We start from the raw sequence: 26,303 nt of genomic DNA on the forward strand, positions 1-26,303 counted from the left end.
ACTTTCTAGCTCAAACAAAGACTAACATGCTTATGGAGGCAAATATGCACTTAATGGTCTGCTACCAAGCACCAACACAATATTTTGATCAGAACGTACCATGAAAGGAAAGCCGATATAGTTCGAACAAAGATTTGTTGGTGTACATATAGGACAATATTACATAGTAACAACATAGAGTATCATACAAAGTGATTATTTAAACGCAAATATATGTTTAATGTTCTTCTACCAAGCACCATGGGTATTGGACGTGGAGAGGACTATGTATACGTTCAACAATCATGGCCATACACCTTTTTTTTTCGTTCTATATATAATAACTAGTTGCACTAATTAGACATGTATTTGCAGAAGCATCTCCGTTGTTTCATTTCACCTACAAAAGCCAAAAACAAAACAATTGTTCATCCAATATTAAGAACAGTAATGGCATTGCGTAAAACACAGTGATATATTTATGCCATCTGCAAATTTCAGTTAGTCTTCCAATTAATGAAGTTCGATCGGTTTGCTTTCAAGGCTTCTCTCAAGTTTCAGAAGATTGCTATACTTATCCTAAAACCTCAAATTGTTAGGAAAGGTACCATTTTTATATATACTTAATACTATTAGATTTTAAGCTCAATAAGTTTAGGAAACTAAAAGAATGAAGATATAATAAATTTTGAAACTAGCTGATAGAGAAGATCAAGTTGCTCCTACCCCAGTTGCAGATTAATCTGCTGGTGGTGGTTATACTGTTCATCAGTCTGCATAGTATTATTCACTTGCAACATGTTTCTGGAATCATAAGGTGGCACCACCTCGTACCCAATTGTTGTTGTTGTCGGTGATGGAAACACAGTCATCTGTTGTGCTCTCTCATACTCAGCTATCTGCTGCAGGCATCCATATAATTATTTCAGAAGAAAAATCTACACCTACAGATGAAAAAGTTAGAGCACCTTGTTTCTCAGGTACATATTGCCATTTTGCAGCTCCATCTCCTGACAACAATAATTAGGTGTACATAATGCATTAACTGAATAAATTTTGCGAGAACCTAATCAAGAAATATCACAAATTCAGCTTATACTGGTTACCCTTCTCTGCATATAGTCAATTTCAGCAAGCATCAACTCATTCTACAAATCAAATCATATAAAGTAAGCACTACATCAGATCCTCATAGCATATAAGCTTCCAAGAAACATTAAGATATCTAAGATTACCTTCTTGGATCTTATTTTAGTTATGCCTTTCTCCAACCTAGTCTCAAGTTGCTTGATGTCTCGTAGGCTCATGGATGGGAGAGACTCACCCAGCAAGTTTCTGATGAACCATCATACCTAAAGGAGTCTATTTGAAATGAAATGGAAGTATCACAAGGCTGTCGATTTGACTAACCTGTTTGTACTCTGTAATTGGTTGATTTGCTGACGGAGCTTTGACGATTCCTGCTGGTAATACTGATAATAAACAAGATAACAGATTAGGCCATGTATTAATGTCAACATATTACATCCTTGGACAATCTTATGGATGTACACTACGTAAAAATGTCTCTGTTTTTTTAGAAAATTCAATGGCCAAATGAAGCTGGGCATTTTTCTAATCTTTGTTCCTGAAGTAATAACAGACTGAAGTGCATACAACCAGTGCTCACACACTAAAAGTAACCAAATAATAGAGAAATAACAAAAGAAATGACAACTAATCAAATACTTAGAAAGACACAATTGCCATAGCTATACTTGAATTGGTTTATTGATTCACAAAAACTATTGGACAATGCTTTCTTGTCGCTTAAGAACAACGGCTACGATTTCAATCTAATAGGCTCTATAAATGAATTCATGGATTAATCCACTCCTAAGATTAAGTAGGTTTGTAGGCATGATAATTATCCGAGTCGGTTTTCGAGTCAAATTTGACCTTGCTCATGCTAATGTTTCAATAATATGTACGACCTATAGATCAAAGTAGTTTAAGTCTTTAACATTAATGCACAACATGTATCATGCTCTAAAGACTCCCTTCAGCAAATGAATGAAGGGACATCACTCTAGCTTTATCCACATTATAATACTGTGCGTCTTTTTGTGCGTGATATCCGTCCGCGACTGAGTGCACAGGGCGTCCAGATCACTTTTAGACACCTCGACTCATCTCGACGTGAACTCAATCACGGATGTTGCACACACAGGAAGGCGCATAGTATATTAAATTAGTATATATCAAATCTGACTGATCATGACGTGTAACTTTTTAAAATAATAAAAGTGATATTGCATTTTACAAATTAATTTATAGGATTATAAATAAGTCAAATTGAATCGAGTTTTATATTATTCAAACTTATTTAATAAGATAATTGAGTTAATCAAATCGAGTCTAAAATAAATCAAATCGTTGAAATAATTATTAAAACTTGATTTGATTTATTTTTTATGAGTTTGAACATGACTTGATATTATTAGGCTCTCAATTCAAACTTATTTGATTGTTTAAAATTTTTATATTTTTAAATTTATTTTATTGATTAAAATCATATTTATTTATTTACCATATTGATAATAGATTTATTGATAAACATAGTTAACAAATTTTGCTCTGAATATTATTTATAAATAGTTCATAATTTTTATTTATGAATATTTACCATTTGAACACATACGTTCAAGCATATTCATTTAATATATAATGCCTACTCATTTAGTATAATAAGTTGTTCAAATTTGTCTATTTAATTGACTTGATGTGTATTGCACTTACATAAAGTAAACTCTTATCATATCAAATATTAAATATATTATGAACGTTTGATTCATTTACAATTCTATTAATTTTAATCAAAATTTTGAAAAGGGTCTCAAGTTTTAGCTTTTACCAAATGGGATAAATACCGCAAAGGTGCACCGGCCTTTCCTCTCAGCTGTTCGTTTCTTTTCTTCCCAAAATAATAGTATGAGCATTTTAACATCCATGCAATAGTTTTGATTTACAGAATTATTTAATTAACTAAATAAACTCTAAATTAAAAAAATAAAACTAAATATGTATTCTTGGAGCACTACTAAGCCACAAAATATGTATTCAATAAATCTAGCTTTAGTTTTGACTCTAAAAGTATTTTAGTCTAAATATATGTATATAAATTTAGTTTTATTTTCTTATTTGGACTTGCAGATCACCATGAAAATAATATTTTCTATATGAAATTTACTCTATCTTTCTGATTTTTTAAGAATTGAAACTTAATAGCTTTTGACAAATTAATAATAGGGTATCATTAGATTTTTGAAAGTGAATTCTGTTTTATATATTTCTTTATTGAGTTAAAATGAGTTATGGGTTGATCAAGAGTTGTTTTGATGAAAACTACTTAACTGAGAAATTAGGGAGATTAAATTTAAATTTCTAATGCACATATTGGATTCATGCAAAGGAAATCTAGCTACCTATATATATATATATATATATTTCTTTTTCTTTTTGCAATTAGTTGTTTATCAGCTATTAAATCATGTTAGTTAAAATTGTTTTATATATAGATTAAAAATTTTAAAATAAAAAACTATTTTTTGCCTTAAAAATACATGCAATTTAGCGTTCGTTTGTCTTTTTTTTAAAATAATTATTACTTAATATAGTATTTTGGGTAGGAAAAACAAAAGTAAGAGAGGATGTGTCTTTAGTTGTTTATAAAGTGAGGGCAGGAGACAATTTTTGCGAAAAATTAAAAGTTAGGGCAGCTTTTCAAAAATTTATATTAGTATAGTAAATAAAACTTACATTTAACTTATTAAAAAAGGTAAATATAGTTATTGTAAATTATAGCATGAGTATAGTGCAAGATAGTGAGTGATACATGAAGATTTATGAATTAATTATTAATTTTTATAACTCTTACATATATGAATTGTTATTAACCTGAGATTTGGATTAATAATGGGATATATCAAGTTAATGAATCATAACATTAAGAAAAGATAGATTAACTAATTTAGTAACAAATTTTTATTTTCCAAAAATAGGGAAGAGTTTACATTTTTTTTCTCTTTATTTTTATATTAATATATAATCACGTCTTGAAATTTTATAAATAGAGCTTATATCTTATCCTTATAATTCTACTATTTGATTATTGTTGTCAAGATTTTTTATGTTCATAATTCATTTAAGTTATTTTACTAAAATTTTGTGTCAACTAGCACATTGTCTTACATACATTTAACTAATAAAAATACAATTTACATAGTTGACCGTAAATAATTTAGACTCATGATTTTTTTTTACTTAAAGAACATTATATTATCAAGATATTTTGTAAAACAACATAAGAAAAAACTTTAAGCTGAGATAAGGAGGAGATTTTAGGCGGAAATCAAGAAAAAATCTACTTGAGTTTTGTGCAAGTAATTTATCTTTTCCATTTATATTTTGTGTCAAATTACATAAATTTTAATTTGGATTCTTATCAAGCTCTGTTTCAATGTTACTTCTGCTTCTAAATTCCTGATATCTTTAATCAAAATCATAATTTGTTAGCTCTGCTTCTAAATTCCTTATCTGTTTAATTATTCTTGAACTTGTCAAAGCTGTCCCTGAAATTTCTGCTTCAGAAAATTGTACTAGTTGTAAAAAATATTACTACAACTTTTTGAAGCTTCCTCTATTTATCAAAAAAGAAATCACATTTATTGGAAAGGAGACTCATGTAACATTTGTTCCATTTACGCTTAATAGCATATCGTTATGTAGAAACAAGAGTTCAGATTTTGTTTTCCCTATTTGGGAAGGTCCTTTGTCTAATATTTCTCCCATAAATCTTTACTTCTTTACCTATTGAACCGATATAATTTTATAATTTAACTATTTACTAAATTTTTAGTAATCATTAATATTGTATAATATTTGTGTTAGTTTTAGTAAAAAAATCCTTCCTAGAAGATGTTTTCTGATAAAATAATTTAAATCCAAAAGTTTAGTAGCATGAGTAGAGAATGTGTCCTCAAATTTTAGGGATATTATTTCATAAAAAACTAATTAATAGATCTCTAATTAACTTTTGAGATTTCAATAAATTTATCATATATATGTATTATTTTTACTAGATAAATTATACACTTTATAACGAATTAAACTAGCATTCTTGATTTTTTTTATCAGTAAATATAAATTTATTGATTAAATTGAAATACATCCTATCCGATTTAATTAGTACTATTATAAACTAACACCCTAAAAGCTCATGCATGTTCTATCATCACATCAATACCCCTAAAATAGCACATTCTCAATTTAACAAGTTGATTATCTTTTTCTTTTTGATATATGAATATTATTTCTTGTCATAAATAATTTTATGCTAAAAAAATTATAGTCCAAATTTGATATAATTTTAATATTTTGTAGTTAAAGAAATATTTTATGACGTTTTATGCATATCATAATGCTATATGACGTCACGTGAAAATTTAAGTCATTTTTATCCTGATTATTATTTCTAATAAATTTGTTACAAAATTCAAAGTTTATGTTTAATCCTTTCATAAAAGTATTGTTTATGTATTAATTGAGGAGGAGGAGGAGGAGGAGGAGAAGAAGAATGCATAAGACTTTCCTTAACATGTATCATAGCCTTTTGAAATAAAAGAAGCGCTCACCTTAGTTTGATTACGCTTTCATAAAAGGGTTGTTTATATATTAACTAATTAGCATTGGACCGAGGTTTAAATTTTTAATCCAAATCTTTTTTTTTCTTTCTCATTTTTCTCTTTTAAGCTCTCTTCCATTGATTTAGACAGTATTATTGATTAAAATGAGATATGGCTTTGAAGAGGAGTTGAATTTTTCTTTCCCTTCTTGTCCTTTACAATCCTTAACCCTCTAACCTCTTAAACCTCTTATATGTATATATATATATAATCAAATAGGGATCATGATATCTCCTAGGGAGGCTGAATTCCACAAGTGACACTAACAAAAAAGGAAAAAAAAAATACCAACTGAAAATAGGAAGCTAAAGAAGTAGTGGAATGACAAAGAGAACTTTATAATTCTATGTCATAAAATTAACGATTAGCAGATCTACATCCATTGTTTTGATAATCAAGTGGATGCATGTATCTTGAGCAAAGAGAAAAATATCAGGTTGAAGTTAATCAAGTTGGCTCTTTGCAACATTCATTTTCATTTCAATTATATATATCTTAAACTTTATGGGTTATCGAATGAATGGATAATAAAGAAAATGTTACCTGAGCATTGACTTCTGAAGCATGACCACTGTTGGCGGTATCGCTGCATGCTTTCTTGTACCTCTCAATTGTCGTTCGCACACTACAACCAAAAAGGAAAAATATATATACATATATATTTGCTGTTACAAAGTTATGATAAACGTCTAAGTGGATACTTTGCAAACATATCCTCTTACACACTGTTTTATATCTGCTGGTTCTGAATGTCATATAAGAGTAGCAAATCATTAAGATACTATAATACATCTGCAAGTATGCAAACATATATATATGGAACTAAAATATGAATTTATAAAGATTTACATCTATCTAATTATTCATAAAATCTAAGTACCCAGCACTTAATTTTCAATCAACAAGCTGTTATTTTCCCCTTTTCCTCATAGTTGGATTAAATTAAACATGAATCAGAATGATAATTTTCAAATAATCATACAGAATTAAGCAGCCGAAGACGAGCTAGTAGTATATTCAAGTATCTCATGCATGTGAAACAGGGTGAGCAAATTAAAATAGTTTCCAGTCAACATCCATCGCATTTCAGAAACATATATATACATCATTATGCTAAATAGTGACTTGTCAAGGTAAAATGTTTAATATTTGGACCCATTTTCAATATTTTAAAACATGCGCGCAATATATTCATGACTATGTATATCCCAAAAATAAATACCAAGTTCCAGAAGCCACCCGCAGACCTTTGCAAAAGACAACCAAATTAAAGGTGCCAGCCAACCAACTGCTCCTGGAGCTAGACGCTGCCTGCAGAAGGAGCCCCTATTTCCAAGGTCGCCCTTAAAAACACAAACAATTCGCCTTTGCACCAACCTTAGTTTCCTCGAGAATCCTATTGGCTCTTATCTGCCACGTTGGCACGCGATCCCATGATATGATTGGCTGATAATCCGCCCATAGCCGAGCGGGCTTGCATGACCCACCCCATTACATTATCTTCCGTGTAATACCCAGTTTGTGTTCTTTTACCCTGACCTCGGTACTCTGAGCTAATGAGAAACGCACAGCACTAGTAATGAAGCAAACATGCTGCCCTCGTTGGTCTTCTTGACCTCTAGTGAATTTTACTTTTTATACTTCCTATGCAACACTCCGGCACAGTGTACGTGCTATCCGTACTCTTCAGCGTCTGCAATCCTTTGGCTTGCTCTAGAGTTGTTTAATTTTAGTTAATGACTGTAACGTAAACTTATTAGGAGAGAGGCTGACAGGGAAATGAAGTGAATTAAGTGCCTTAAATAATGAATATAAAGCAAACTTATTAATTAGGAGAGGGGTACAATGGGCAATAAAGCGAATCAAAAACCCTAATATGCAGAGAGGAACAGGAGTGTGACATGTGGAAAGGCTGGTGGTCCTTTTGGTTAAGGAATGGGGCTAGAGAGAGCGTGACAGCTCTTAGAGTAGGCTTTCTTACACTGATGGAGTGATGGGTGACTTGAACTGAAGAGGAGAAAGAGATCGATGAGCGAGGAGGGATGAAGGATCGTAAAGGAAGGAGAAAAAGAAAGAGAGAGGAAGTGACAAATTGAGCTTGTAAGATCAAAAATGGGGAGGTAGAAGGTAGAACTTAGAAGAAGGAAGCATATATGCTCCGACTAATATACCAAGGCATCACCTTTACTATTCCTACTGTATTCTCTAACTGATGCGCCTCCTCAGCTCAGTGCTTCCGCCCCAACAAATTAGCCATTGAAAGCAAGAGAATAAAAGCATTATAACAGAAGCTCCAATAACATACTATGACACCGAGCACCAGCCTTAGAGAAAGGAAAGAAGCACAAATAGAGAAAGAAGAGGACCACCGTGCTAGCAAATGTAAACTCACAAGTACTAAATCTATCTAAACATCTAAGCGAGGCCCTTGCTTTTGTTAGATCTATCTACTCCTAACCAGTTCAGATCTCAGCTTCTAAGGCCAAAGACAAAAATGACATTGAGATCTAAGAGGATTGGTACCAATCTTCCTTTCAAGAAAAGGAGAGACGATTTCTAATTTAGTAATTCGTCTCAGTGGGAAAAAACGTCAAACACCTTCAGCTTGCGGAGTGCCTATTCCCTTGTACGTTGCATAGAAAGGCAAACCAACAAGATTTAAAAGAGAAAAAGAAAATGATCTTTAAGGTATTAAGAGTTGAGGGAAGAGATAAACTAGGTCTCACCTGTTGGTGGCGTACTCATAGAGGCGTCCGCGGCTGGAGAAGACGATGAGTGCGACCTCAGCGTCGCACAAGACGGACAGCTCGTAAGCCTTCTTGAGCAGACCGTTCCGGCGCTTGCAGAAGGTCACCTGCCTGTTGGTCGTGTTCTCGATGCGCTTGATTTCAATCTTTCCTCGCCCCATCCTGCAACCCGCTACTGCTTCGGTTAAATTCCTATCATCCAAACAAAAGATCGTGGGTTGGATTTCCTGACAAGCTCTGGTGTAAGTGGAGAAATATATATTGCCAAGCGATGCGATCCCATCTTACCAATCTAGGGTTTGGAAAGTGGAGGATAATCGAAGTGGACGAGAGAAAGGAGAATGTTTGATCAGGACAGCAAAAGCTAGCAGCAATTGTTACTACAAATTTATAGCCTCTTCCTCCTCTTCCTTCCTCCCTAGTCACATGGACGTATGTGATGGTAAAAAAGAAGCACTTTTACTGGTCCTTCTTCCTCCTTATGATTCCCTCTCAGTCGAGCTAGCTGTTGCTCTCATCTACGAGTCCCCCACAACATGATTAGGCACTGCTCATGGAGATGTGGCTTTCATCGCCACCATGGGCTTGAGAGAGAAAAGGGAAAGGGACATGAAGAAAATGTGTATTTAATATTGGAGTTTGAACAGGACTGGAGCCTCAGTTGCACTCGAGCAATGTTATCGAGGGAAGGGAGAAGGCAAATTTAGGGGGCTCCATACACTGTCCTTTTGCTTCTATCCACTTGGTTTCTTCTTCCTTTTTACCCATTTCTCCATCAACCAAGATCGTAGATCTTTCATCTTTTTCAAGTGGGGAATCAATGATGACCATGACATGTAGCTTCGTGCACCTCCATCGTCCTCCACTAAATCTACCTTCAGTTTTTGCCGACATTCTTGGTGGTAGAAATCATTGCCAACTTTGATGCAGAGCTTCGGCCATGCCGATACTTTTACATGATTAGATTTTCATGAGCACAAATCCTCAGGAAGGTGAATTTTGGTTGTGCTGATGGATATATACTTGCATAATCAGACTTGGCATTTATGTGGAAATTTTATTGTAGGTGATGAAAGCACAATCAATAAAATCTCAAAGTCGAACACTGATCAGGTGTTAGCTAGCTATGTGGCAGTTGGGAGGTTGTGAGGCTAAATATTATTGTTGGATGATTGGGTATGCATCATGTTGAAGAATCTCACAAATTAAATTCTTCATTGTTTGATGCTGGAGCAAATTGGATGGGTGCCCAATTTGTGGGTAGGTATATGTATCTCAGAAACTTGAGAATCAATAACTCTGACACAGCTTGAAAAAAACATGTTATGTTTGCAATTGGGCGGAAGGGAAATAGAGAAAGAACGAAGAAAAGCAAAAAGAAAAAGAAAAAAAGATAGATAGATATATAAATGAGATGTTTACTTGGAAAGGAGAAATGTTTGACAATAGAAAGAGATATATAAAATTTTTAAATTCCTTCCCTTCTCTTCCTAGTAAATTAAACATCTTTTTTATATCTCTTTAATTTCTTTCTGCTCTCCCCTCTCCTGTCCCACTCTCCTCCCTTTTCTTCCTCCTCATAGGACTCATAGCACTTATACACCCAGCTGCTAAGTTGTAAAGAAAATATAGAAGACACAGGTGATTTAAGATCTAGTCATGTGCAGGAATAGTTCAATTACAAAGGATTAGAGGAGCCGATAAGTAGACGATAGGCAGAGGAGTTCTTCTATTTCATTATTAGGAAAGAAATAGAGCTTATCAAAATGAAGAAGCTATGTTTGTTGTTAAAATTTTTAACCCAATTTTTGTTGAGACTATTTTGAAAAGCTCGTGGTGCAATATATATGGCGCAACTTTAATTATGAAATTTGTTAAAGAATTTATACAACAACCCTCACGATATGAACTTTTATTATTATTTTATCATACATATTTATATATAAATTTATATATAAGTCATTAGGATTTTATAGTTGTGATGCATGTGAGCCACAATAGTTCTCTTGTATCAATTCTATATATAGTAAATTGTTTTTTTTTCATGATTTAATTTCTAAGTATCTATCATTTACTAGGTAATTTTTTAAATATTTGTTTCTTTTTTACTAGTTGAATATTTTTTATGATATTACTATAGATATATTATTTTTAATTATTCTCATAACCGATTCATTTGTGGAATTCTACATATCGATAATCTTGAAGAAACTCTTTAGATAAATAACAAAGATTTTTGAAGGTGAAGAGGTTGATTCAACAATGAAGTATGTGCATTGGTCCATGATGAAAACAATTGCATAAAGACTTCTTGGTTAAAAGTTCAACAATCTATGACCTACATAATAGTGGATACAAATATTATAATAGGGATTAAAATTTAATATAAACTGATCAATAACACCCTAATATAAGTCAAAGTAATTCCATTCTCAGTAAAATAATTAAGAACCTGAAAGAAAGTTAATTTGCTGAACCTAGAGATTGGTGAGGCCATTGCAGTGTTGATTGATTAAGCAGCATATTATTCGGCTGCACAAATTTCCTGGAATTCATTTGGAAGCACCTTCTCGAACTCAATTGTTGTTGTTGTTGATAGCAGATGCTCATCTCTTGGTATACTCCCTCGTTGATCAGTTATCTGCTTTCAGTAGTTAATTTCATTAGTTCTTAGCTTGTCCAAGTCACAAAACAAGTTATTTATCAATTTATATATGTAAATATGCATTACTAAATTATATTATGAACTTGAATTATTATTATTATTTTTTATTTCCAATGGAGTGTAAGCTTTGATTCTACTATTTGGTACTAAATTGCAATTTTCCTACTTTTGCTTTACATATATATATTTTAACATTGTGAGAAGGTATATCCGAACCAAAAAATCATACCTTTTTCATAATGCTTTAACATATGAGTTTTGAGTTTGATGCTAAATTGGATGTACCTATACAGCATTGTAAAAGGTATGAATTCCAGATTATATTGCGTGAATTATCCATCTACATGTGTGCAAACACGGTGAAGGGAAGAATTTGTGGACCTTGTTCCTCAGGTACATGTTGCCATTTTGCAACTGCATCTCCTATGAAAAACCAGTTGTGCAGAAAAATGCACAAGTAAAATAGTCTGCACAGTAAATTAATCAAAAACAAAAAGTATACTGTGAGTGAATTACCCTTTTCGGCAAATAACAACTCATTCTGGAAAAACCAATGTTCTTTCAAGTTGCTTGATGTCTCGCAGGTTCTTGGATCCAACAGATTCACCCAGCAAATTCCTGGCGAGCAAGGAAATGGTTTATGTACAGCCTTCTACTGAACAGTAAGGAATTATAATAAAGAAGGTTTCTTTTTTTGTTTTGTTTTTAAGGACCTATTTGAACTCTGTAACTGGTTGATTTGCTGACGGAGTTTCGATGCTTCCTGCTGGTAGTACTGGTAAAAAGACAACACTATTAAGTTTTGTGTGGGGAGTGGAACAAGACTTCAACTAGGTTACCTGAGCATTGACTTCGGATGCGTATCCATGGTCGGCGATTTCATTGCAGGCCTTCTTGTATCTCCCAATGGTTGCTCGCACGCTGCACTCAAAAGGAAGATTTGATGCTACAAAGCATGCTAATTGATTATTGTGTGGACATATCATCCTAATGCAATTAACCTAATCAATTGAAATAAAGAAGTTAATTAAATATGGAACTAAACTGTCAAACTTCGAGTAAATAAAAAAAACGTTCATATGAAGATTTATACCAAAAAAAAAATGTTTTCATAAGGCATTGCTAGAAACATAAAATACAAACATTGTAAAAAAGCAAAATACAAACAAAGGTGCCAAGCCAAAGGCTACATAGAGCTGCAGGAGGACTTTCATATTTTGCTTTCTCCCAAGTCCTGCCATTTTAACATACACACTTCTCCTTCTCTCCCACGCCAACACGCGATCCCAACATATGATTGGCTGCTCTTCCTCCAAGAGCTCTGCTAATGCAATCCCTTTAATTACCCTCTGTGTAACGTGCTCTGCGTTGAATTAAATTAAAGCTGCAGTCTGAACAATCACGAATATGCACGCAATCTCCGTCTTCTTAATTTGAAGAAGATTACTAGCTGTGCGTGATCGTAATTAATTAATTCATAGGCGATCTTCTGATCTTGCAACAGTTCATCATCTGGCTGATAATTTTCAGGCTTTTAGAATTTGCATTCATGCCATTGGATGGTCGGTCAGTCAAGGTTCGTACTCCTCCGCGTCTGCAGTTCCTTTCCGAGTGCTGCTCGAATTAATGCACGCAGAGTGAGCGTATAATTAGGGCTTGGAGATCGAGGGGGTAGAGTAGAATAGAGTAGAGTAGAGTGGGAGATGATGAAACGACGTCTGAGAAAGCAGGAGAGAGGCATACAGCAGAGCTCGACAGATTTGGAGCAAGCCTTCTTATATATACGATATGCATATATATTTATTTATAATCACCACTTATAAGATCCAAGCAAATCGTTTTGGTCTCATTGTCATTACAACACAAATCTACTTGGTATTGTCAAATTTATAATTGTAAAAGAAAATATCATATTGATTATAAATTAACAACAATAAATCAATCTATGATATTTTTATATATGACGTTGGTGAATTTGTGTAGAAAGTTTTAGCTGTGTATATCTATTTATTGCTTCAAAATATATAGAACGTAACATTTTGGATATGTTTTTATAATGCACATGTATTGCAGTTTATATAAGAAGCACTTTTCTAGCAAATGTGACTAACACGTGGCATTTCAGTCTAACATTGGGTGAAGAAAATTCTATACTATCAATCATTTCAATAAAATCAGCAGGTAATAAATTAGAAAAAAAAATCTAATATATTTTTATCAAAATTAAAGAAACACTTTTGAAAAATTTTCAATATATTTTTTTGGTGAAAAACAAAGTTTCAGTTTTAGAATTAAACATAATCTTTGGTTTATACCATAAACGAGAGGAGTCAAGAGGGATGACATGTTGGCGGCGTACTCGTAGATGCGTCCACGGCTGGAGAAGACGACGAGTGCCACCTCGGCGTCGCACGAGACCGACAACTCGTGCGCCTTCTTCAGGACGCCATTGCGGCGCTTGCAGAAAGTCACCTGCAGGTTGGTCCTGTTCTCGATGCCCTTTATATAGCTCAATCTTTGCTCGCCTCATCTTCAATTCCGCCCGCCGCCTTCGCCTACATCAATTCGACACTGAAGCACACGCACACAAATTAAACACCTACCGAGAGAGAAGAAAAACGTAAACAGAACATAGACCTGCCTCACCAATCACTCTACGGGTAATTAGATGGTGTATTTGCTCGAGGGAATCGAGAATGCGCAGTGTTGAATAAGGAAGGACTTTTACTATCGCTTCTTCCTCCTTTATCCTTCGCTTTTGTCCTGTTCCCTGCAAAACGATGAGAAAACTGGTTATTCAGGCAAGGAATATTCACAATTGCCTTCACGGAGTGAAGAGAGGAGGACAAAATCAAAGGAATTAATTGGGGTGGCAACGAGACCCGTGATTGAGTTGCACTAGAAAATCAAAGGAATTAAAGATGAGAAAGAAGAGGAACCAATACGCACTGTCCTTGTCTTTTGTTTTCAACACTTTATCAGCTAGCATATATAATGGAATTAAATCTATCTTCTAGATTTACTTGGTCGAAAAATCTATATGTAAACAATAAGGAAGGCAAAAATATCTATGTCGTCCTCCATCCATAATTGCATGGGATTGAGAAAAATGTATTGCTGAATTTGATAAAAACGTAGATGGGGTATATGATTCACTGGTAATTTTCTCCTATGAACAGTAAAACTGTAAGTAACTCGTTCAGGTTTGCTTCAATATGTTGACAAGTAATAATTATGATTATTTCACTCCTTGCCAGTTGCCCCATTAATTGTTCCTCGCCATTTCAAGGCAGACATGCCTAATTAATGCAATAACATCCCCATAAATAATGCTAGTTCCGTCTTCAAGCTCATGTCAGATTCTCGATCACCTCTAACCACCGCAGAGAGGATATTTCAAGCCCAAGTTTTATCAAGATCTCAAAGTTAGGGATGAAATATAGGTGCTTGAAAGCTCAAGGTGGAAGACTTTCATGTCTCTTCACCAGGTTGACAGGTTGCAAAAATACTCTAAAGTGTTTTGCCTTAATATAAGTGTTTTGCCTTTATCTGGTCAGAATCGATTGTCGATGCCTGTGTTCGTGCGAGAAATATTACTTTTAAAGACAAATGAATAAATCCCTACTTCAACGTCTAACACAGTCTAAGTTCACGATCTCAATGCAAGATGAACTTCCATTGGTAGTTGATCACTAGGTCTAAACTAAGTTTCAACCCTGAGATAGCTAGTCAAAACTCGACAAAGTAGTAGCATTGTGTTTCTAGTACCTTGTAAGATCAAATTCAAACAAAACTCGATCGTCCTTGTCTCACTAGGGTCGAAGAATGCAAACTAGAATGGTCCATTAGCAATGACCGTGGTTTGCCCTTCATAAACATATTCTCTTGGTATCAGCATCCCTTCTGAAATCAATTTGTATTGACATACCGTACGTAATGAGGAACATGAACAAGAAACAATCTTGGCATAATTCTTTTGCACCTTTGCTAATTTGCTACCGTTTGCCTTCTCTTAATACATTTCACTCTTGTCTCTTTAAAATCTTTTGGGTGCATTTTATGGTACGTATTTCATCCACTTCTCTCATTTTCTTGCATTTCGTTGAGCCATGCATGCATGTTTTGATAATAATGGTATGTCCATAAGAGTAAGACGCCGATTACAATCAATTGATCAAGTTCAATTGGCTCATCAGTCATAACTGAGGTTGTGCAATAGTCTTGCATAGAGCTTGTATAGGATTGGTGATGAACGATAATTTCACCATCTGTGTAATTGTAACCTAAATCAGGAGAACTGGCAGAGAATTTGAAAAGGTATTTTGTTCAAGCGACGCAAGTTATTTGATAATCAAGATCTTGCACATCTGGAGTTACACAAATATGTAGTAGAGATAAAGGATCCAAATTAAACAAGGAAATGCACGAGAATAATTTGACTTGCAACAGGAGCAGTTAACCTAACCATCGAATCTGTATAGCCACAGCCCGTGACCACGTCCAGCAGCCCCAAATGAACTAGATTGTAGCTGCACGCTCCTGGTGAGGTATCACATTACCAGATTGCGTACCATTTGCGCATGCAGCTGAATGCATACCAAGGTGTTTTTAACATTTACTGGAACCTACTGTTCCGTCTCTTGCTTGGGTATGGTGTCAGTTCTGAAGCACTCTTTTGGAGCCATTCCCCTTTGCACCTATCAGCCTCTTGGGATTGCAGCTGTGAACTAAATCGGGATTCAAAAGAGTGAATTTGGTGGGTAGTCTTACGATAGAGTGATGATGCCGTGTGCACTCAAATGGGTCTCCTTCTAGTTTGTACAGACATCCTACGTGGTGATTTAGTCTTCGCGTCATTTTTAATATGCTGAAATGCAAGAAATAGTAGATGTCACTAACAGTAACCTAGAATAGGAGCTCTCTGATGGATAATGGTAATTTTATTATCTTCTTTTGTAGGAAAATGGAGGCAGACTGGCAGAGCCCAAACAATCATGAGTACCTAGTGCAGAAATATAGGGAACTGGTAAGATGTGGAAGGGGACTTTGGTTTACTCAATGCATCAGAGATTTCACATTGAAGAGGCAAGGTTTGACCATAATAACATGCATGCAACACCTTTTAACAATTTTATTTTATTTTTCCATTCTGAAGTATTCAGTCAATTGTGTCGGACACAGTTGGCAACAATTTGAGATGAACTAAAGAAATTATTTCATAAATCAGGGCATAGTATGATAGCAAGCCATTTGAATTTAATTTCATATAAACTGTTTCTAATCCAAATCCACGACCTATATTCTGGGACAAACCTTTTCATGGAGATGGTAAATAAAGTTATATTTTAGTAAACACCGTGCACATAGTAAATCAAACTAGAGAAGGCATCCTTAACATGTTGCATAAAATGGCTCCGAGATTCAGTGCACGTTGCTACAAAATGACTAGCAAAAGACAAGTGTGCACATTAAACCGCACCCAATTAAAAGGATTGAAGAAAGAAATAACTAAACGAATCTTAAAAAACCAGGTTTCCACATCCAACCCACGTCAAAATTGAATAGAGAAATGCACCAGTGAATAAAGAATATGGATGCTGCAGTAATCAGATAGTAATGTTCTGACTTCCGATAACTGATATGCATCATTTATGATTACAAAGTAACACGAGAAATATGACTTGAGCCTAATAAACAGAGGACATTAGAATATTAGAACAGATATAGACAACATAACTTTTTATATTGACTATATATACGCACAGGACTAACGGTAGCACATACAGTCCACAGTCATGTTGATGAAAAAAAATGCGTTAATAATTTATAGACATGGATATCAAAGAACAATGTAATACCTCATCAAGCATATATAATTATCTCCTTTTGCTGCGCAACATCAGGCATATATAATTATCTCCTGTCTGCAGGCACATGACTGACACTCAGCAAGATATTATCACAGAACAGCTAGGATGTGATCAAAGATACAGAATATTAACAAAATACGCAACTGGCTGATACAGTTTGACAGTGTCCATGATAGCTAGAAAATACAGAGGGGCATACGCACAATGTTTCATCTAATTAGTTTAAACAAGAGGAATATTAAATATCATTTTGTCCCCGTCGTAAGCATATGGCATAAGGAATAGGCATTACTCATCAAAGCCAAGGATGTCCCAATCAAACCAAAGTTGCATTTTGAAATCCCATTGCATGGTGGGAATGACAGAGTCTAAAACCTGTAGACTTTTGCTGCTGTCTCCTTTGGAATGGCATCTTTGCCAGAACTAGTTGCTTGAGTAAAATATATAGTAGAATAAATTGGTCGAGAATTCTCCTGATCCAAACTTCCATTGGGCCTCAGTATATGCTTTGCGCCTGCACTAAGTTTGACAGGTCCTGATCTTTTATGGCTAGATTTTGAGGGAACAAACCCACCTGAAACTACCACATTATCTTTCTCATTATTTGCAACTGGAGGACTGGCATCAACTGCTGAACTGACACAAGCATTCACTTCTGATGCAATTGGGTTATCTTTTTGTCCAAGCGACTGTTCTATGCTCCCTGATGTCATAAGATTTAAGTCTTGCAGTTTGAGGTTAGACCTCTTTGCTTTTTCTGCATTTTTCTCTTCTGAGGAAGCAAATCTCTTTTTCCCTTTGTTATAATGATCTTGACTCTCATTGTGAGCAAAGCTAAATCCCCCACCATCATTGACTTTGATTTTGTCTCCATAGTTTGAGGATGTGAAGCTGAAATTTTTTGTTGTAATAGATGGAGGATCAAACGTAGAAGTGGGAACATATGATTCATATGGATGTGAACTACTGGAAGGGAAAGATACAACTTGTCTTGGATACGTGGAAGCATGGGGATGACCACCACTGGCCAGCATGTTGCATGAATGGTATGCTGTAGGATAACGAACAAAATGAAGATGGGAACTTGTTGAATCTTGCATCCAATGTGGAAGCTTTTGTATAGGCGTTGCTCTTGATGCTTGGGTAGAGACTTGACTGAGATAAGTGGGATGAGAAGTTGATGGAACACTAAAAGATAAACCTTGACTGTGCTTGCAATGATTTGAATCTACTAGCATATGGTGATGTAAGTTTGAGGGATATGGACCCCAAAACATCTTCCTTTGCCCTTCAACAGACTGTGTTTCCACTCTACCATGGACCAGAGTGTGTCTATTCAGAAATGATTGACAGGGAACTGGACTTTGAGAAAGGTCAATATGAAACCCACGATCTCCACTGGTTGAGGAACATCCACCATTTAACATCCAATCATGTCCAAAACCAAGATGCATACAATTAGGTGCAAGTTTATCTGCTGAAATGCAACAATAGCGTGAAGGGATCTCTATTGAACTAAAAGGGATTTGCCCTGCTGACCCAGATTGCTGAACAATGCAATCCTTGTAAGGCCATCTCTTCAAAACAGGTTCGTTATACAACCTCATATTGGTGCAACTTGTAGATCCATGGCATTCTTTGCTGTAGCTACCAACCGTCACATTTTTTCCCATCAAGCGCATTGTTGGTTGGATGTCAGATTGCAAGCCTAGCTCAAATTCCCTATCTGAATGAAACTTCATCCTGTCAAAGCAACTTTCAGTTACAATATGATCTCTGCAATCGTGACGTGAGGATATCACTTGTCCAGGATCACAGTGATTAAATTGAGCTTTTTCATCATAGGTTTGATTCTTCAATTTCTCAAGAGCTTGAACTCCAACAGAACCCAAGTCAGATAATACTACTTGTCTAGCAGGATTAAACTGCTTCAAGAACCAATTCTGATCAGCATCATGGTTTGGTGAAAGAAAAGGAAACTTGCCTCTAGTCCAGATATAGCTAGACTGCGGCTTAAAATGACTAGAAGAAGGAAAAAATTGAAGAGAACTCAGTTCTGGTTTTGGAAACTTATCTATCTCACAAGAAACATACCTTGTCATCGGATGCAATTGGATAAGCTCTCCCTGTGAATTAAGGGGCAATCCAATATAACCTTCGTTGCACTTGTTCCTCCAAATTGGCTCTCCAATTGATGTTGGTTCTACAAAAGTTTTCGGATTAAATGAAGAGCAAGTGCTAGGTAATTTATCTTTTGGTAGATAGTATGTCTGCTGAAATTTAGGGAAATCATTGCACGCATCCATTTCTGGGCAAATTAAATGAGTATTTCCAGCAATTTTGTTCAAGTGACTTTGGCCTAAACAAGATAACCAGTGGATATTATCTTGGTTCCTGGGGAGACTAAGAGCACTACGTGCATTGGAAACTGAAATACACTTGCTTATAGGAATGTGTGACCTGTTTGTATGATCAGATGATATAGAAAAACTTTGTTCTTGATAAATACCAGTTTCTGGATCAAGCCTACCATTATTTACCGATCCAAGATTATTCATGTCAACTGGGCAACTGGAACTAGGTATTGATGTGGAGCCATCTGGACAAATGCAATTTAAATCCAAATTTTCCTTAACTGGATGATTCAGATCCAAAATTTCAATCATGGAAGTCCTCTTTGTGATTGAGGGATTTGTAGTAGCATGAACTGAACCACCATTGAGTTGCTTATCTGAGGAAGTTTCACTAGTTCGCATGGTGCTTGTACTAAGTCCATTATCATTCAAATCTGTTTGCGTTTCTTCATCAATCATGTTTAACTGAGCTCCTTCTGTAGTAGAAGGATATCTATTTAAACTGTCCATGGTTGGAGATGCAGCCAAGACATCAGAAACTATTTTACAGAGGGTTTCCAAATGAGGCAACTGCAGAGGTAAACTAACTCTGCCATGCACGAGAGTATCATCTTTACCAATAGTCAAACTTGTGGTTGGATCATGACAAAGCTCGACAAGATCACTATCCAACATCTTCTCCCTTTTCTTTCTCTTCTTTGTAGAATTGCTCCATTTTCTCTTCTTGACTCTAGTAGTTCCAGGAGCAATCCGTGTCACCTCCTGACTTCTAGGTACAAATTTTGAAGTCTGAGCAAGTCTGAAAATATGTTTCTTCAGTAAGGTTTGAATGGTTGCCGTCTTCACCTGTTTATGAACAAGTCTTTTATGCATCCTTGCAAACTGCTTCTCATACACTTTGCTTTTCAGTATTTTGTACAACTCAGCTGGGGATGACATGTTGAGCTTACAAGCTTCCTCCTGGGTGAGCAAGGGCTAGCGATCAAAGAAAAGCACATAAGCATATAGCAAGAAGGCAAACATAAGTTGATGTATGGAAGAAAGTGTGCATTGGCAGCTCTAAATTTGAAGGAATTCTAAGTTTATTTTATATCTTTGGGAGATCATAGAATCAAGTGATCTAAGGCTAAAACCTGTAGAGAATATTTTAAAATCCTTTCAACTAATTGTTATGGTTCATCAAAATACAACATTTCAAAAGTCATTATAGTGCAGCAGCAAACACATCAAAAAGTGCAGATCCACCATCACCGACACTTGCTCAGCTGTATTAGGACAGAAAGTATCAATTTTCTGTCAAACTGGTTTGATATTGGTTGTCATAGTTATACTGGTTAAAACTAGGAAAAAGATCTCACTTCAAAATGCATGATATATGACGAGGAAAATCAACTAAATCATGACGCCCAAAATTACTGATGGACATCATACGAGTACCTTCAAAGTTAAAATCACCAAATATCTATCTTAAAGCTGCAATATCTTATTTTTTTTATAGAATATCTTATTTGAGATGTTTGGGATATAAATGTAAAAATCTGTCCTTTTCTACTTTGGAATAAGTGGTGGCAGGCCTTTGTGTTCAAATCCAATTCAAAATACATATCCACTGAAATTTAACATGCAGAACCCAGCACCTCCTCTCATCCACTCTGCACCTCCGGGCACAACAAGCCTAGGCCATTGGCTCCTCAATGAATGCATCAGTGACGTCTCCAGAAAGGATTCTGCCAGCTTACACTGCTTTGTTGAGATGCTCAATGAGCTCGCTTCCCTCTACAGCAACTGCGAGCAGCGCCTCTCCTAAGCCCTCCTCCAAGTCCTCTTCAACTTTACAATAGTAGCTATCACATAATCATATTTCTCTAGCATGCTAGTTTAAAACTTTTTGCATTATTTATTATCATCAATGTTATCTCTATATATTTTAATATGATTTACTATTTGCCCTAATTTTGTAAAATATTTTCATTATTTCTTCTCCTTCAGCCATTTTTTGATTCTCCAAATCTCTGAAATTTAATTCTTCACACTTCCTGATTTCCTTTAAATTTTTATTACAGTAAGCTCTGTGCCTTCTTTGATTTTTCTGCTACCATGATTCTCCAAAATATTTCATCGTTAACTCCATGTTGGGTTAGGCTAAGGGCTCTTGCAACCATCACTTGATTAAATTCAAGCCGATTTCTTTCTTTGGTATAGAAGTTGCATTCAATTTGTGGCTCCTCATATCTTGCATTCACTATTGTCCATAGTTACTAACATTGGAGTATGATTATAATTATCACCACTAAATTATGACAATGAGAATTAGATACAACATTAGCGTATGATTATAATTATCACCACTAAATTATGACAATGAGAATTCGATACAACAAAATCTTATCGGTGTAGTTGGGGTTGGTTATATGAATTTTTCTATGTCATTGAACTCTATCCCCTACTATATCATCATTTATATTTAAATAAATTTTATCTTATTTTATCGTTGAGAATCAAGTCTTCTTTAATCTTCCTTTTCCTCGTTTAAGGTGCATATTTATCATAATTTCACATCATCTAACTGGAACATTTATTGATCATCTAAGTACATATTCGTATCATCTTAAATATGTTTCCCAGAGTTTTTTCTCAATAGGTGTAATCTCGATTTTCTTTTTAATGTTCTTATTTTTTATCTTGTTCATGCTCGTATGTTTGCACATCCACCTTAAAATTCTCATCTTTATGACTTGTATTTTTTACTTGTGTGATCGAGTCATAGATCAATATTTAACTCCATATAACACAATAGATCTAATTGCTATTCTATAATTCTTCCTTTAAATTTTAGAGATACTTTATGATCATAAAAAACACTAAATACTTTCTTCTATTTTAACCATCTTGTTTGTATATTATATAAAATATCTCTCAACCTCTCCATTCAATTGTAAAAATAATTTTAAATACTTAAAACTTTCAGTTATAGACAACTTATCGTCTTTTATCTTAATAATTACCTAATTACGTGTAATATTACTAAACTTAAATTCATATTTTCTATCTTTACTCTATTAAACCTTAACACCTTTCACTTCTAGTATTTCCTGTCAAAATTCAATAAAAATGATAAAGATGATAAAACCTATCATATTTAGTTATATAGTAGTGGTAAAACCAATCATATAGGATAACATAGAGATGCCAAAGGTGCCAATTGTCCTACATTGAGAGGGTCAACTATATTGGAATGAAAGACACTAGTGTCAACTATTTAGTTTAACTACTAGCGCAACATCAGCAACTTTTCTATAATACCACTATTAGAAAATTTAGAGGATCAAATACATAATTGGATAATGAAGGGGGAAAATTGAGAATATGCAAAGGAGGGATTAGTTGAAAAAGAGGAATTTTATCAAACACTAAAAAAGAGACGCTGTTGGTCTCTTTACATTGACTGGTTGTGGCCGCTACCTCAATTTTTCTATTACTATAAAATGAGGAGAGGCCTATTTTTAGACCTCCTTCATGTTTACATTCACTACATGTGCAACTTAATGAGTTGTTAGTTCAAAATTATTTCTAGATATGGAGATGAATTACAGGTTTCCACTTGCACTCGAGCTATATGATTAATCCACATAAGTTTAATTACTGACTCAGATGTTGTGGGGCCTTTAATTAACTCGGTGCATTTTTACATGATCCTAAGATCTGTTTATTTTCATAACTACAATCTCCGTATTGGAACTTTTGGACAAATTGCCAAGAAAGGGATAATAGCTTTATATATGTCTCACGAAGACAAAGTTAACCACAGAATGGACAAGCAACAATTTGCAACAAGCAATGAATAAGCTCAAATTCGTTGCAGTGTACCAGCTGGACCACACTATTAGTACTAAATACTAAACTCAAAGCTCTCTGAAAACTAGATACTATTAGTGGATGAAGTTATAAAAGAAGATGAAAGATGCGCTTTTAAGGCATAGACATCATAACCACTCAATTCCTAGGCCCAAAATATCAGCAAAAGAATTATTCAAAGACAGCAATCAAGGCAACTAGTTTGTTGTGTACGTTTTTAAGTCTATTCCTGCTATGGCCGGGCCCCTACAAAGATGTTTACCGCATGAAATATCAGCAGTCTGGGCTCCTAAAGTTACCGAAGTTCCATACACCTTAGTGGCCTTTCTCCACTGCCCTTATAACTTGATCAAGTAATGCATATTCTTGCAAAACATATGAAACAACTAATGATAAGAAAAAGATACAAGATCCGCAGGACTACAGCTGATAACTACGGCCACACACTATGTACAGTGTTTGAGTGAGGAATTATTGCGAGCATATAGATATATATAGGATGAGGGTAAAATCTGCATTCGAAAAAATTGCCACAAACCTTCTTGGTAGCACGGATCTCAACCTGCTTGTGTTTCTTCATCAGCTTGGTCTTAGGCTTAAACTTTTTCTTTGTCCCAATCTTTTCCATCAGCATCTTCCGACCTGATTCATCTTTACTCCGCTTCTTTCTTTTACTTATCTCAATCCCGTCGCCGACCCCCAAATTGATATGCGATGCGAAGGCAGCTCCTTGCTGCTTTCCGCCACCACGCCATTGATCTTGGCGATCTTCTTCATGTATGAAACGTATCGGTGGCGCCACCGCAAAGAGCTCGATGATGGACCTCTTCTTAGGCGTTCTTTGTTTTGCCCGGGCGGTAGGAGGTCGAGTTCTACCCTGCCGCTCCTCCGCTGAAGTCTCCCTGTCTCCTTCCAGGTTGGTGCTAGAGGGCTCTATCAAGTTACCTTCATGCACTGCGACAGCAGCAGCATCCACGGAAACCTTATCCAAATCAACGCGATCAGCCGCCTCGACTAGGGATCGAACCTCCCGCAACTCGTCCGCCCACCACCGGAACTTCCGAACTGGCATCGGAGGCAGCGACCGCCCTTCCCTGTCCTTCAAAAATGGCCAACACTTCTCATAGTCAACGCCCCTCATCTTCCCGGCGTACTCCCTTCAATTTCCGAGACGAGACTATCAAACATCAAAACCTATCACAACGAACCAAACAATCCGAGAGGAAAAAAATATCAAAATACCTACCGAATCGAGAAGATCTCCTTCGCGACGGCCATGGCTGCGATCGGCTACAAGGATCAGGGCGAAAGAATCTTAATAATCCTCGGACAGGTGAGGGAGGAGACAGCCTCACAGGAGATGGGAAGAGAAATCAAAGCAAACGGGTCAAAAATAATACTAATAAATAGTAGTGAAGGAGAGAGACGATATATATCGGAATTAAAGAACAGTCTTTCTTTTCCCGCTCAACATCTCGGAATGCGGACCCCACTTCCCCTCCAACCCAATTTCATTATCGAAAGCGACCCATGCTGCTACAGGGAGCATTCAATTGCCACGCGAAGCGACGTGGACTCTCTCTCGACCGTCCGATCGCGTCGTGATGGTGCGGGATGCGCCCCCCACTCTCATGATGATGGCTCCTGCTGTCGCTGGCACAACGGCCGTGGTTGCCGTGGTGGACGCACATGGATCCAGTCTCCGCTTCGGCAGGACTGCTCACGGACCATGCTCTGCCACTCAAAGTTCTACCCGTTTAATCATACGAGGCAAAGCTATCAGCTCACTGATTGCTCACTGTAGAGCCGGGTAGACGTTGCTATGGGTTTCGTGCCCACTGTTTAATTCATGTGTCTGGACACTGATACCGTAGATGAGGACAGCGGGGCCCGGGATTTCGATTGTCACCCACCTCGAAACGGGCAGTGGTACACGTACGCGCTCGCTCGCTCACGCACGTGATGGGCACGCGGAGCGAGTCGAACCGGGCAAGAAAAAGAAGGAACAGGGAAAATGTGAGTCGTCTCGATCGGTACGAATCCGAGGACAGCAGGTGACGACGCGTAAAGTGACACAGTAGCCAATGCTTTTGAAATATACGAGAGGGAGTTGAGATGTGAGATTGGGGCCTGCGAAGCTTGCAGTGGGACGACGTGATAGCTAGCAGAGACCAGGAATAAGACTATTATTGATGGTGAGACGACACATATTGGCCACTGTGGGAAATAAATATATAGAATAAGTAGAGCGGAACTATAAAATATTATAATTAAGCTTGTACCTTGGCAGGGGAAAAAGAAGAGGGTAAATGAAATTCGAAAGAAACAGGGGCAGTGGTTACTGTAGTAGACTCATGTAGCAATGATGAACGGCATGAAAGCATACGTAAGGCCCCGCCATGGGCCTGCCATGCACCAACATACGCCATTGAATATTTATGCATGCTCGTGCTCGATCTGAACAAATATGAAATATTGCAGCCTTCAGGAACAGCAACAAGAACGGCTGGTAGCTAGCCTGAGTTGATCTGAAGGTTTGTAGCCCTCGAACAACCGCAGGATTCTGATTTCTGATTATAATAATTTTATACATGCATGATCAAGCTGTGTGCTGTGTCGTAGTGCGTACGATTGTAGAGATGTCAAATTGGTGTAAAATATGCAGTACTCAATAATGTATCGACTGAGAGTGATTGAGTTGGTTGAAGTCCACTAATCGCTTGAGATACAAGTCAGTGGTTCAGCACGCTCTTTTTTAATATATATAAACTTCTATACTGTAATCTTTTTAGATAAAACTATATATGATGAAAATCTTAGCAGTTGATTGTGGGTGGATTTCATCATGTTTAATTTCTGGAGCTTAAATTATTTTTCCTTCCCAAATAACAGCTGATTAATCTGTAACTGGATTGAATTATCTTAATATAGTTTATGTGTTTTACTATAGTAAAAATATCATTATCTACATGTTTATGAAAAGGTTTTGATCCTATTCGACAACTATATACAGTAACTCTCACCCCAATTGATTGGTCCTCCCTCAAGTGACTTACTGACATCTACAGATTGCCAAAATCATTCAAGTCTTTTGTTTTTTGCTGTGGGGA

The 26,303-nt window shown here is 35.9% G+C and overlaps 3 protein-coding genes across 3 annotated transcripts; all 3 read right to left on the reverse strand.

Annotated features, from left to right (window-relative positions):
* Window positions 1-701: 701 nt before the first annotated feature.
* LOC141823906 (agamous-like MADS-box protein MADS1) lies at window positions 702-8,786 on the reverse strand. The gene is made up of 8 exons (XM_074711110.1): window positions 8,738-8,786; window positions 8,429-8,641; window positions 6,246-6,327; window positions 1,390-1,451; window positions 1,215-1,314; window positions 1,086-1,127; window positions 948-989; window positions 702-881 (listed from the first exon to the last, which is right to left on the reverse strand). The coding sequence occupies exons 2-8, from the start codon at window positions 8,608-8,610 to the stop codon at window positions 702-704; spliced, it is 690 nt and encodes a 229-aa protein (XP_074567211.1). The 5' UTR covers window positions 8,611-8,641; window positions 8,738-8,786.
* A 2,864-nt stretch (window positions 8,787-11,650) lies between these two features.
* LOC141823036 (floral homeotic protein AGAMOUS-like) lies at window positions 11,651-15,688 on the reverse strand. Its single transcript, XM_074710314.1, has 6 exons — window positions 15,674-15,688; window positions 13,756-13,884; window positions 13,459-13,613; window positions 11,954-12,035; window positions 11,828-11,889; window positions 11,651-11,732 (listed from the first exon to the last, which is right to left on the reverse strand). The coding sequence occupies exons 1-6, from the start codon at window positions 15,686-15,688 to the stop codon at window positions 11,651-11,653; spliced, it is 525 nt and encodes a 174-aa protein (XP_074566415.1).
* A 1,404-nt stretch (window positions 15,689-17,092) lies between these two features.
* On the reverse strand, window positions 17,093-24,471 carry LOC141824764 (uncharacterized). Its single transcript, XM_074712101.1, has 3 exons — window positions 24,440-24,471; window positions 23,732-24,350; window positions 17,093-20,313 (listed from the first exon to the last, which is right to left on the reverse strand). Exons 1-3 carry the CDS (start codon window positions 24,469-24,471, stop codon window positions 17,353-17,355), a joined length of 3,612 nt encoding a protein of 1,203 aa, XP_074568202.1. The 3' UTR covers window positions 17,093-17,352.
* Between the last annotated feature and the right edge of the window lie 1,832 nt (window positions 24,472-26,303).

Source organism: Curcuma longa, chromosome 3 (assembly GCF_044706935.1).
Source record: "Curcuma longa cultivar G26 ecotype Majalengka, Jawa Barat chromosome 3, ITB_CL_G26_1.1, whole genome shotgun sequence".
NCBI classification, from domain to species: domain Eukaryota; kingdom Viridiplantae; phylum Streptophyta; class Magnoliopsida; order Zingiberales; family Zingiberaceae; genus Curcuma; species Curcuma longa.

Coding starts and splice junctions, on each gene's coding strand:
- LOC141823906 (XM_074711110.1), bottom strand. CDS start 8,610: ATGGGGCGAGGAAAGATTGAAATCAAGCGCATCGAGAACACGACCAAC. Junction 1,315..1,389: donor CAATTACAGAGTACAAACAG/GTTAGTCAAATC, acceptor ATGGTTCATCAG/AAACTTGCTGGGTGAGTCTC. Junction 1,128..1,214: donor CTAAAATAAGATCCAAGAAG/GTAATCTTAGAT, acceptor TTTGATTTGTAG/AATGAGTTGATGCTTGCTGA.
- LOC141823036 (XM_074710314.1), bottom strand. Junction 12,036..13,458: donor TACGAGTACGCCGCCAACAT/GTCATCCCTCTT, acceptor TTTTGAGTGCAG/CGTGCGAGCAACCATTGGGA. Junction 11,890..11,953: donor CATCCGAAGTCAATGCTCAG/GTAACCTAGTTG, acceptor TCTTTTTACCAG/TACTACCAGCAGGAAGCATC.
- LOC141824764 (XM_074712101.1), bottom strand. CDS start 24,471: ATGGCCGTCGCGAAGGAGATCTTCTCGATTCG. Junction 24,351..24,439: donor AAGGAGATCTTCTCGATTCG/GTAGGTATTTTG, acceptor CGGAAATTGAAG/GGAGTACGCCGGGAAGATGA. Junction 20,314..23,731: donor AGATCCGTGCTACCAAGAAG/GTTTGTGGCAAT, acceptor TTTGATCGCTAG/CCCTTGCTCACCCAGGAGGA.